The sequence below is a fragment of the Trypanosoma conorhini genome, assembly GCF_003719485.1.
Source record: "Trypanosoma conorhini strain 025E chromosome Unknown Tco_14.4_contig_00611, whole genome shotgun sequence".
NCBI lineage: Eukaryota > Euglenozoa > Kinetoplastea > Trypanosomatida > Trypanosomatidae > Trypanosoma > Trypanosoma conorhini.
Window position 1 is genome coordinate 1 of NW_021704697.1, and position 11,007 is coordinate 11,007.

Here is an 11,007-nt window from a genome sequence, read left to right on the forward strand (position 1 = left end):
ATGTTGCGTGATCCGCACACCGCCCCCCGCTTCCCTTCCCCCCGCCCGTGCAAGTGCGTGCGTGTCCGTTGCTTGGTTCGTTTGGCTCCTGTTTCGTCCTCGTCTGCTTTAGTTCCTTCGCACGTGCAAGATAGGAAGAGTCGCCCTCATCGCGCTCCGCTGCGTGCACGTACGTGCGTCATCGAGCCCAGTTCTTTGTATGTACGTTGTTTGTTTGTTTGCTTTTTGGTTTTGTTTTCCCCCGCTTGGGCCGCAGCCTACACGGCAGTCTCCTGGAGTGAGCCTGTCTCTGCCTCCCTCCGCGTTGCCCCTTTCCCGCGCGCCGCGGAATAGGCAGCTTCACCAGCACAGAGGCCGCGGAACTGACCGTGGGCACACAACAGCTCCGTGAAAAAAAAAAGCACAATCGGATTTATATATTTATAGTTACACAATGTATATATAAGTGAATAAATACAGATGATATATCTAATATATATATATACATACATATCTACATACATGTATATATAACATACGTATATATCTATATGTAGTGGCGTTTACTCCCGTACTGGCCAACTCAAGGGCGTCGTCTCCCCTCTATTTGTGCACCAATCCCCACCCCCGAGCTCTCTGCCGGGCGTGCGAGGGAAGGCAATGGGCACGGAGCGGGAGAGGGAGAAGCCAGAGAGAGCGGCGAGCTCAGCTGCAAGCAACCAAAAAAAAAATTGCTTTCCTTTTTAAGGAAAAACAATCCAGAAGCAAGGCTGCACACACACGCAGAGATAGAAACCAAGAAAGAAAGCACAAAACACGCGTCGCTGCAAGGAAAAAAAAACACCCTACACCACAGTTTTGTCCCAAGTGTGAGGGGGAAAAAGGATATATTCCCCTCGACGCACACCACGGTCCCATTGAAGGCTACTTGGACAAACCGCCCACAGTCCTGCTGCCGTAGCGCTGACGCACGACCTCCAGCGCATACTTGTGCGCCATGGGGCGCAGTTCTAACGCGTTCCGCCGCAGCGCCGCCAGTTTCCAGGCACGGTACAACTCCTTGCCCTCACCCGCGGAAGCCACATCCCTGTCAGGTGAGCCGGTCTCATTCGACTGCTTCTGTGCCACGCCGTTTGGCGGCGTCGCCGGCGCCGACTCAGCTGCCGCAATGAGACCAAAACCCATGGACGCGGCACAAGCCGCATTCGGTCGCTGCTTGTTGGGGCTGTTCAGGGAGTCACAGTCGTCGTCCTTCTCTCGGTCGGATTCCACGACGAAGGCGGAGTGTCCCACACTCTTTTCATCATCGCAGCGTGACGGTGAGGGGGAGCGGGAGGAGTACACAGACGACGCGGATCTCAAATGAGGGAGGGCAGACTTGAAGGCAGCAAAATTACGGGCGTTGGCGGCTGCGGTGGCATCGATGGAGTCCGGGCACACGGCTGGGAGGTCGTTCACCCACAACCTCGGCGTTGGTGTGTCCTCAGGCAAACCGCCCCCATGGCAGCTCGCGGGAAACTCTGCGGCCGCGCATGCGTTAGCCGCTCCTCGCGTGTTATAGGGTATGCCGGCCACATCCTCCGTCTGCTGGGGCGAGCGGTGCGCATTCCCACCGTCTCCGGCAACCGGAGATCGCATCGGCACAGATGCGGTTCGGCTGGTGAGGGAATCTGCGAAGTCTGAGGCGTTCGGCCCCGCACTGGAGGCGGTTTGCGGGTGCTGATTGCTTGGGCGGCAATGGAGCATTGCAAGCGCACGTATTCGTTTCTATCGCCACGCAATACGTCTAAAAAAAAAAGCATGCGTCAAAGAAGATGATGACGAGCAAGCAGTACGGGCAGGCACAGACAGAGACGGAGAGGAAGACAGCACCCAGCACCGCCACAATCACCACGATGCACACACCAAAATAGTTATGTAGACTCACGTCGTCTCCGCCAAACCCTTCCCAGTCAGCACCCGCCCGTCGTGACCTACCGAGAACCATCATCATAATAGTGTCAAATGACAAGAACACAAAAAAAAAAAACAGCGTGGCACTAACACACGGGATCAAGTATATAAACTATACCCCTGCAGAATCGTATATAAAAGTATATATAAACATGCAATATATATATATATATATATATATATTACGCATTGAAAGTTAATTATATAAATAGATAGCTATATATCGAAATAGTAGGGGAGAAAAAAACAATCGTTCCTGAACTCCTTTAAGGAAAGGAATGTCAGAAAAGAAACAATCAACAACGGGTAGAGGGGGGATAGTGATTGGTAATTTGTGTAGCATATATATATATATATAAGATGTATAGTAGAAAAAGAACAGAAGTGACTAAAACAAAGCAGTAGAAAAAGGCGTGAAAGTGCACTCCCCCAAATGCGTCCATTCCGTCGTTTTCTAGCCGCATCTAGAGAGGCCAAACGCTTATATAAAGAAACATATATAGAAACATAGGTACATGGAAGTGATGTGGAGATTGGCAACGTAACAGTGGCTCGGGTAGAGAAATATATATATATATATATGTATATATATGTATATAGTTAAAGGCAGATGTGTGTATAACTGGCGTGGGTCACGTTCCCTGTCACTCTCTGACTGCGCTTCTGCTCTGCCGCAGTGGCGTCGCCCACCTTCTTTCCCCGTTGTCGTGTGCAGGCGGACGCAGGGGCCCCGTTGGGGAAAGAAGACAGGAGCAGCAACGGCCCAACGCCCAAGAGAAAAAGAAAGGCATGGGTAGGTTCACACGTAACGCGCGCCTAAGAAAGAGAAAAGCAAAACAAAAATGCAAAGTTTCTTTTTCCTAAAGGAAAAGAAACACGAGGAAAAAAAATCGACCTGTAACAAAATAATAACAACAATAAAAAAGAGGGAGAGGGAATAAGTGAAGGGGAATAGCGAAAAAAAAATAAATAAATAAATAAAATAAATAAACAAATAAATAATAGTAACAATTTGTGTAAAAGCCGAAGTCTCACGATGAGACAAAACGTGTTTGTTGTGCTTGGCGTTCTCACACAGCCAGTTCTCTCGCGCACTCGCCGCAGTAGGGCGTAGCAAAAACCGCGTCCTTTCATAAAGCAGAAGAACTCCATCATGCTCAGCACATTTCCTTCCTAGTTAGATTCAAACCCCCTCACTGAAAGTTGCGTCTATTCATGAAGCAGAAGTACGCCATAATGCTCACCGCATTCTCTTACGTTTTTATGGTCAAAACACTATACGCCTTAATGCCGATACCCCCACACTCCCTTTTTTCTCCTTCCCCACGTTGGATGATGCGAAATGGCGAGCCAACCCTGTGGATTCTGCGCACATTCGCCGCTTCTTCTCACCCGCTCCGTTCCGATGTACACTGTTCTTCCGCTACTCCATTCTGGTGTGTTGGTCGTCGCCGATTTCGTTGTCGTTCGTATTGGTTTCAATTATTTTCGATTCGCTTCCCTCCCTCTCCCTCTCCCCCTCCCTCTCTCACTGAGTCGCTGCATCCACCACCCACCCTCCTTCCACCCACCTGCCACCTCTCGTTGCTCAACAACCCGATGCCCCCACCCCTTCTGCCGCAGCGCGGAATCCGCGCGCAGGCGCCGGTACACGGGTAGAGACTGGATAGGGGACGGAACGAAAAGCAGGCGGAGGTGGAGCACGTAGTGAACGAACAAACGCAGCAATATATATAGACACACACCCGCACGCACCCCGAAAGAAGAAAGAAATAAAATAATAAGATGAACAATGTTCTCAAACCGGAAAATCATGCACAAATCATTTTTAGAAAGAAAAAAAATGAGCGTTGGGCCACAACTCGACGTAAACCAGCACCAAGCGGCGCCCTGTGCCTCCGCTTATAATTATGGTTGCTGCTGGTCTCGTTGTGGTTACTTCTGGGAAGAGGATGTGATCCTCTCCTCAGTGTCCCGACATTCTAATTTCCTTTCCTTCCTTTCAGTTTTCTTTCCTCCTCTCTCTCCAGCTCATTCCTCCCCCGTTGCGAGCTGCGCGCCCTGCGCGGGGGCACTAGTGGCCTCTCCACGTGCGTCACGGTGTCCCGCTCCCAAGACGTGAGAAGCCGGAGTCGCCGGGGAAAAGGGAAAGCAGCGCGCAAGAAGAGTCGTGCCTCTCAACCCCGCCCCTTTTTAGCCAAGTGTGGGAGAGGGGGGCGAAGGACACAACGGGCGCCAATTCCACCCCGCATATGAAGAAGAGTAAAAAGCGGCAGAAAAGAAAAAAAAAGAATATAATGGGCAGACGGCTCAAAAAGAAAATAAACAAATAAAACGCCGCCCCATGAGACGTAAAACGGAGAGGAAAGAGATATTCACTTGTGCAGAAATGCTGACGGCAGCCGCACTTTTGTGAAAAAGGGCTTTGCCAACAGCAAGCCTCCACTCTCTCTCGCTCCGTTTTTATTTTCCTTTCATTCTACTCTTTAACAAGCACGTGTGCAGAAAACACGGCAAGAAGGGTGAAAAATGGGTACACGGCGGTAAAACACGAGAAAATACAAAGCAAAGGAAAAATAGGAATAAAATAACGGTATGTACAAGGGAAGTCATATTGGGAAAAGTTTCAGTTTTGGAAAGAAGTGCGGGAGTGGGGTAAGAGAGGGTGAGGGAGGTTTAAAGCAAAAAAAAAAGAGAGGGAAAAAAAGGATAAAGGGAAAGGAAAGCCCTTAGCATCCGTCCCCAGAAAAAAAAAACAGAAGCTAACAATAATAGTAAAAATAAAAACATTATAATTTGTAACAAAAATATCACTGTGTTTTGGAGTGTGTGAAATGTCCATTGAGCCGTTGTCGAACAAGCGCCAAAGATGCCCTGTGTGCTCCACGGCGGATAGCAAAGTAAGTCTCCGGATCCAAACACTTTTGGCGTAACCTCATCCTATCTTCGAGCTCACTTCGAGGAGGCTCCGTGACACAGCCCCTTTCTGCACGCGACAAGGTCTCCTTCTCTGTCTCTCGCTTGCCCCGAGCTTCATCGGAAGGGAGCGCGTCCGCCGTTTTGGCCTTCACCGTCTCTGTTACTTTTTCTGGCACCTCCACGCATGTCTCACGCTGGGCAACGCCAACAGCATTCAACAAATTACTATTGCTATTAGCTGACCGACATTGCAACGCAGGTTGGTGACCCCGTAGCTTGAGAAGCTCTACGGGAGCCAAAAACGGTGTCACGGCATGCCCTTTCTCAGAGAGATGCTGCTCTTGCCTTGGACACCCCAGCGAGTTACTGCCCCGCGTCACCCACAAATCCTCAAAAAAAGGATAGATGGAGGGACGTGGTAAATTTTTGATGGCACCTTCCGGCGCACACGCTGATTGCGTCGCTGCACAGTGAGAAGATTGGGAAGAGGTGGCTCTTGCGGACGGTGGTGACGCTTCGGTCCAACCAACGCGCTCCGAGGTCTGAAAAGGGTAGGAACCCCACAATGAAGACGACGAAGGCGGCAAGCCGCAGCCACACTCCCTGGTGCCGTTAGCACTGCGTACTCGCGTCAATGTATCCACCTCGTCCCTGAGAGGGAGCAAGGAAACTTGGCCCTCGCTAGGCGCAATGGCCTCATCTCCGCCAAAAACCACCCAACACTCATTAAACACCGATGGAATTCCCTGGTCAAAGTAAGCCGGAAGGATTGTTTCAGAAGGTGTTTCTCGGTCCTGCGAGGCCGCTATCTCCCCCCCAGTTTGCTGGGTTGATACGTTCGTCGCTAAGCACGAAGACTTACTCGGGACCTGCGTAGATGAAGAAGCGGATTGCTGGTCAAACGCCTTCGCGTAGCTGGCATCGGACGGCACATTGCAATCCGTAAAGCATCCGTCGTCATACATTAATGGCTGTTTGCCTCCAAAAGTTCAAGAAATAAAACCTGTTTCGTAAAATAACGCCTCTCTTTGGAAACTTCACAAGTACGCACACGGGCAGATTCCCACGCAAATCCTTTTTGCTTGTCGCACTTTTCTTTTGCGTGTGTGTGTGTGTGTGTCTTCTCCTTATTTGGTCAATACTTTAAATTTTTTTTAAATACCCACTAAATAATAAAAACAGGTTCCAAAGAAAAAAAATTGAGTGCTACTGATTTTAGTATTATTTCGGGTATTGTAATTATGGCCTATTTTCTTTTTCTTTCGCCCCGAAAAAATATATGTCCCAGTTGCACAACTGTCCTGAGCCTAATATTCTATCCTCGACTCCAGATATTTTCGTTCTTTGTCTTCTCCGTGCTAGCGATGAGCGAAAAGGTAGAAAGAAAATAAAGAGGAAGAAAAAAAAAAGAATTATTAAGGAATAGTTGTCCATAAATATATCTATAAAAGGAGCAGAAAAAAAAGAGCGAATACGCCAATAGTCTCTGTTTTATCTAGGATAACAATGTGGCATTGATACAGGAAACTTCGAACTGGCATTCATCTACAGAAAAGGAAGGGAAAAGGTATCATTTTTCCGTTTGTCTTTTTTAAGCCAAAACCATCCCACCCATGAAGTTTTTCCCCGTTGAACTTCGTACGCAGAGAAGCACACACATACGTGAGAGCATCGGGTCATCTCACCAACCCAGCAAATACAAAAAAAAACAGTAACGGAAACAGAAACAGAAAAGAAAGTACAGAAGCGAAATAAAACCCAAAAAGAAGAACGCAGTGTTATCCTCAGAATGCCAGATTCTCGCTGAGAGGCAACTCCGCTCCCTTCCTTATTTTTTCTATAGGTCTTCGTCGAGGCAGGTTTTCATAGGGTGAAGAAAAATTCCACTTTTTTTGCTGAATGTTCATCATTGAAGTAACTTCCTCCAAACGTCTTGCAATTCTGCCCAGGGTTTTGGTATAAATTGGATCCAAATCCTTTTTTCGTACAACACCTTGTAGATCATCGTGATTTTGTGGATAGAACTCAGAGGATGTAACCGTTGGTTTAAAAAATTCGGTCATAAGAGCCACAGTATCAACGCTGTTTATGGATGTATCCCGTCCCTTCCCTTCTTCTAATTCCTTGATCTGCATCTCCATTTGCTGTACACTTTGCTCCTTCATCAGCAGCCAGCGCTCGCTATCGCGAAGAATGACCTCATCGTGTTCAAGACCCCTTGCTTGATTCTCCAGGGAAAGACGAATTTTGTTGAGTAATTGTCCTCGTTTGGAAGAAGCCCGAATACCTTCTTCCTTCGCAGCCCTCACATCTTGCTTCCATTTGTGTTTAGCCATTTTAAGTTGGCGTCGGCGTTCCTCCAAACTCAGGCGCTGAATCTCCACAAACCTTTTCCCTTCAGCAACTCGTTGGTGCTCTCCTGCAAGAAGCAATTTTTGTTCCTGGAACGAGACAGGAAGTCCATCAGTGTCTTTTTGTGTATTTATTTTCTTTACTTCTGTTCCAGGTGGAATCGATGCACGCGCTGTATAGCAGAATGGTTTCTCGTTGGCCCATTGCGCGGCTCCAGCAATAGGAGTACAAGTCGAAACCGCAGCGGCAGCACTTCCAGACGTCGGAGCAGAAAAAATAAACGGCGAACCAGCAAACACGTTGCGAAGCGCCTCTGTGAGGACAGCAGTGAGGCTGTCCTTCTGCATGTTATCTTGTAAAACAATGTTTAGCCGCTCCTTTTCCGATTCCTTTTCCTCCGACTTCGCCTCGGGAGAAACCTTACCATTTCCTTGAAGGGAAATCATATCCTCCTTGTCTTCCGGTGAAGGTTCAAAACGTAGATGGCGTCTTTCCCGCCAAACCTCATCCAATGTTGCTTTCAGCTCCTCTTCCGCGCGTTGCTTGAGGTCTCTCTTAACATCCTCTAGTTCTTTTCTTTGAACCTCCTTCATATGCGCAACGATAGACTCAAATAACTCCTTATCCGACCGAACTTCCACTGTATCTTCTTCAACTTGAACACTCCCTCCCTTACTTTCCGGAACAAGAACTTCTCCTTCCTCTATTCGTCCCTCTATCCTGGGGCATTGTTGGTAATCTTGTTTTTGCCACTGCACTGCAGAAGTTACAGAATGCTTCGAAGTTGCATTGTCCGATAGTCCATTTCGTTTATTTGTCAACGCCTCAAGTTCCTTCTCGTATTTTTCTTTTTCTTGTAATAGCAATTTGTGTTTCCTTTGATACAAAACAAGTTCTCCCAAAAAACTTCGTCTCATGTCTTCTACTTCTGATTGAAACGAATCTTTGATGATATCTAGTTCATTATTGTATGATTCCTTGGCAGTGCCTATCAGTTTAGATAGCGTCATTTCACTGAGTTTTGAGAAACTTGCGCTAGTATTTGTTAACTCGTCAAGAAATTTGTATTGGGCTCTTTTATACGTTTCAATGAAACTTGAAACATTTTCCCAAAGTTCATCTTTGTTTTGTTTCAATTCCGCCAGAGTTTGAGTGTTTGAATAACGCAGTATGTCTAACTCCAGAGCCTTGCTCTTTCTCAAATCCTCTAATTTTTCTTGCCAGGCCCTTTCAATACTATGTTTTTCTTTTTCGTACTTCTCGTTCAAGGAATGGCGTATACGTTCTGTCTCTAATTTTAGCACCGCCTCAACCTCCTCAGTGAGCTTCCGAACATTGTTGGTATAATCCGCTTCTATGCTGTTTTTTTCTTCTATTAGCTTCCTTTCTAAATTGGCCTTGTAGTTGGTTACTTTCTTTTCATACTCCTCGGTTTTCCGTTTCCGATAGAGCTCCCAGGAATCATCCAGCTTCATCTCATATTCTTCTTTTGCAGCATGGTGTTTTTTAGTTTTTCCTCTTGAAAATGCTTAAGTTGATCATTAATATCCGCTTCAAAAACCGTTTTGTCAGAATTTAAACATTCCCCAGCTCTTTCGGCGGATACAGTTTCTGTAGCTTTTTTTAGGATAGAGCAATTTTTACCTCCCTTTGTTCTCCCCAAGATGATGGGTTCTAAGCAACGCTCATTAGTATCCGAACCAGGGTTGCCACCTGTCTTTATGTTCAAACACAGATCACTTGGAAGTTTCTTCTTCAGCTTGAGTGATTTCAATGCCCGAATCTTTGATTTCCCCCCAGCAGAAGATCCGCATGAATCTGTAGTTTTGTTCTGTTCGGCCACGGTTTCTTCTTCTGCATTGACCTCAAAGGGCGTCCTTTTCGCTCCATTGGCGACACTCTGCGGACTAGGACTCATTTTCTCGTTCTTAAGTAGCTCCCTGAATTGCTCGTCTAGTGGATGGTCCCAGTTGCTCTCACCCGTCTTGAAATTAAAGTAGTATAAGTCCCCTTTCTCACTTCTGCAGGCCTTCCAGTGCTCTGGTAAAGGAGCCTTCAAACCCTCTCGTGCAATCCAAAGAAAAGGCTTGTCTTCGGGAAAATTCATGCCGAGCCACTTCCCATATTCAGTAATTTCCGCTTCAGATGGCTCATAGTTGTCATTTGGTACAGAATCTAGGACCACAGACATTAAATATGAACGATGGACTTTTGGATAACAATATTATCTCACTGCCACACCCACATCGTAATGTGTTTTGGAAGGTTTACAAAAAAAAGAAATAAGAAGAGCATAGAGGTGTAGATAAGCATTGAAATAGGAGACGTGAGGAAGCATCGAAATGGCCCAAATAAAGAACCCAAACAAATTTAAATATTAGCAAGGAGAATCCAGAAAAAAAAATGCAACAGCAACGCGATTGCCAATCGATTTATATTATCATTATTTGTTCCTCTACTACCCAAAACGACTTCAGAATACCTCCTCGCCTTCTTCGCAAAAGTGGAAGACGCGAAACGATTTCCTTACAAAAATAAATAAATAAAGCGAAGAAACTGTGGCATCTCACTTTACTTTTTCTTGGGAAAAAAGAACCCGAGAAGAATGAAGAAGAAGAAATAGGAAGCACTATCGCCCTCGAAAATTTCACCGCCAACCACCGCCCCCGGCGGCCGCCGGGAGCGCGAACACTCGAAACCGCCCCAACCACGCAACCGCACACGCACACGCACGCCGATGGCGGCAGCGCGTCGCAAAACGACCCTGAGCCCCGGCAAAAAAGGACCGCACCAAGCCAGGCTCTCTCCCGTTTCACTGGGCCGACCCCGCGCGCACCGGCGGAACCTCGCCCGGCCGCCGATCTTCGACAAAGGACGGTTTGGGCGCTGTTTTTCCCTTCCTTTTTTTGATTCTCATAATCCGACGCCCGTTGGCTATGCCGGGTCCAGCCGGGAAAGCTGTCACCATAAAAAGGAAACAAAACGAAAATGAATTCATTCTTTCTTTTCATTTTATTGCGACATCACATTGAAGAAAAGAGTGTGTGTGTGTTTTTTTCCGGTTGTGGGAAAATTCCGATGCCGGGGATCGAACCCGGGTCTAGCGGGTGAGAGCCGCTTGTTCTAGCCACTATACCACACCGGAGATAAACTGCGAGAGAGAGGAAAGACGGTAAGAAACAAGACGTGTTCTTGCTTCGGTTCCGCTTACAAGAGAAAAAAAATGCAAAGGCCGCTCTCATAGCCAAAACCGCGCGTTAGCACACCCCGCGCCGGCGAAGAGAAAAAGCACCCCAACCCCCTCTGGAACCCCCCACCAAACGTGCGCACTGTGCCCGCCCGCCGGATGATGCGCGGCAGACCGACACCCCCCTGCCCCGTATGCTGCAGGGTGTTCGTATCTATTGCAAACATGAAGCTGCACGCCCGTCGCGTTCACGCAGGAGTCCGCTTCTCCAGGAGGGCCTCCAGTGCGGCTACTGCGGGAGCGGCAAACTATTCGTGACGAGTGCCTCGCGCGCGGGTCATTACCGTAAATGCCAGGCGTACCAGCTGGCAAAAAGCGCGCGGGGCACCGTTGCGGAAGGCCCGGAGGACCTCACCCTTATGGGATCCTCACGGCACAGAACCCACAGGCCGATGTGACCCCGGACGGGCCCCGGGAGACCTTGTCGCATCTGCTGTGGGAGTGCCTCTTCTCCGTCGGCTGAGCGTGCGAGTGTTTTTGGGGAGGCCCCGACCCGCCGGCCCGCTCCGTTAGAGACGGCTAAAGCGGCCCGGTTCTCGCGGGCAGCCCTCGGGCTG

General features: G+C 48.1%; 4 protein-coding genes, 1 non-coding gene and 1 pseudogene across 5 annotated transcripts, besides 14 other annotated features; 1 reads left to right on the forward strand and 5 right to left on the reverse strand.

Moving 5' to 3' along the window:
• Window positions 1-191: 191 nt before the first annotated feature.
• Window positions 192-237: a microsatellite.
• A 173-nt stretch (window positions 238-410) lies between these two features.
• Window positions 411-535: a microsatellite.
• A 93-nt stretch (window positions 536-628) lies between these two features.
• Window positions 629-683: a sequence feature (G-rich).
• A 220-nt stretch (window positions 684-903) lies between these two features.
• On the reverse strand, window positions 904-1,725 carry Tco025E_07658 (metaciclina II; the record flags this gene model as incomplete). The annotated part of the gene is made up of 1 exon (XM_029374520.1): window positions 904-1,725. One exon carries the CDS (start codon window positions 1,723-1,725, stop codon window positions 904-906), a length of 822 nt encoding a protein of 273 aa, XP_029225384.1.
• A 364-nt stretch (window positions 1,726-2,089) lies between these two features.
• Window positions 2,090-2,115: a microsatellite.
• Window positions 2,116-2,273: 158 nt separating this feature from the next.
• Window positions 2,274-2,299: a microsatellite.
• Window positions 2,300-2,496: 197 nt separating this feature from the next.
• Window positions 2,497-2,531: a microsatellite.
• Window positions 2,532-2,895: 364 nt separating this feature from the next.
• Window positions 2,896-2,934: a microsatellite.
• Window positions 2,935-3,430: 496 nt separating this feature from the next.
• Window positions 3,431-3,497: a microsatellite.
• A 421-nt stretch (window positions 3,498-3,918) lies between these two features.
• Window positions 3,919-3,949: a microsatellite.
• A 729-nt stretch (window positions 3,950-4,678) lies between these two features.
• Window positions 4,679-4,719: a sequence feature (A-rich).
• Window positions 4,720-4,742: 23 nt separating this feature from the next.
• Window positions 4,743-5,816, reverse strand: Tco025E_07659 (uncharacterized protein; the record flags this gene model as incomplete). The annotated part of the gene is made up of 1 exon (XM_029374521.1): window positions 4,743-5,816. The coding sequence occupies one exon, from the start codon at window positions 5,814-5,816 to the stop codon at window positions 4,743-4,745; it is 1,074 nt and encodes a 357-aa protein (XP_029225385.1).
• Window positions 5,817-5,950: 134 nt separating this feature from the next.
• Window positions 5,951-5,971: a microsatellite.
• Window positions 5,972-6,223: 252 nt separating this feature from the next.
• Window positions 6,224-6,263: a sequence feature (A-rich).
• A 282-nt stretch (window positions 6,264-6,545) lies between these two features.
• Window positions 6,546-6,622: a sequence feature (A-rich).
• Window positions 6,623-6,635: 13 nt separating this feature from the next.
• Tco025E_07660 (uncharacterized protein) lies at window positions 6,636-8,678 on the reverse strand (the record flags this gene model as incomplete). Its single annotated transcript, XM_029374522.1, has 1 exon — window positions 6,636-8,678. One exon carries the CDS (start codon window positions 8,676-8,678, stop codon window positions 6,636-6,638), a length of 2,043 nt encoding a protein of 680 aa, XP_029225386.1.
• On the reverse strand, window positions 8,675-9,394 carry Tco025E_07661 (uncharacterized protein; the record flags this gene model as incomplete). Its single annotated transcript, XM_029374523.1, has 1 exon — window positions 8,675-9,394. The coding sequence occupies one exon, from the start codon at window positions 9,392-9,394 to the stop codon at window positions 8,675-8,677; it is 720 nt and encodes a 239-aa protein (XP_029225387.1).
• Window positions 9,395-9,802: 408 nt separating this feature from the next.
• Window positions 9,803-9,822: a microsatellite.
• A 454-nt stretch (window positions 9,823-10,276) lies between these two features.
• On the reverse strand, window positions 10,277-10,348 carry Tco025E_07662. Its single transcript has one exon. It is a non-coding gene; the product is annotated as a tRNA-Glu (tRNA).
• Window positions 10,349-10,416: 68 nt separating this feature from the next.
• On the forward strand, window positions 10,417-10,998 carry Tco025E_07663 (hypothetical protein; annotated as a pseudogene).
• Window positions 10,999-11,007: the final 9 nt, after the last annotated feature.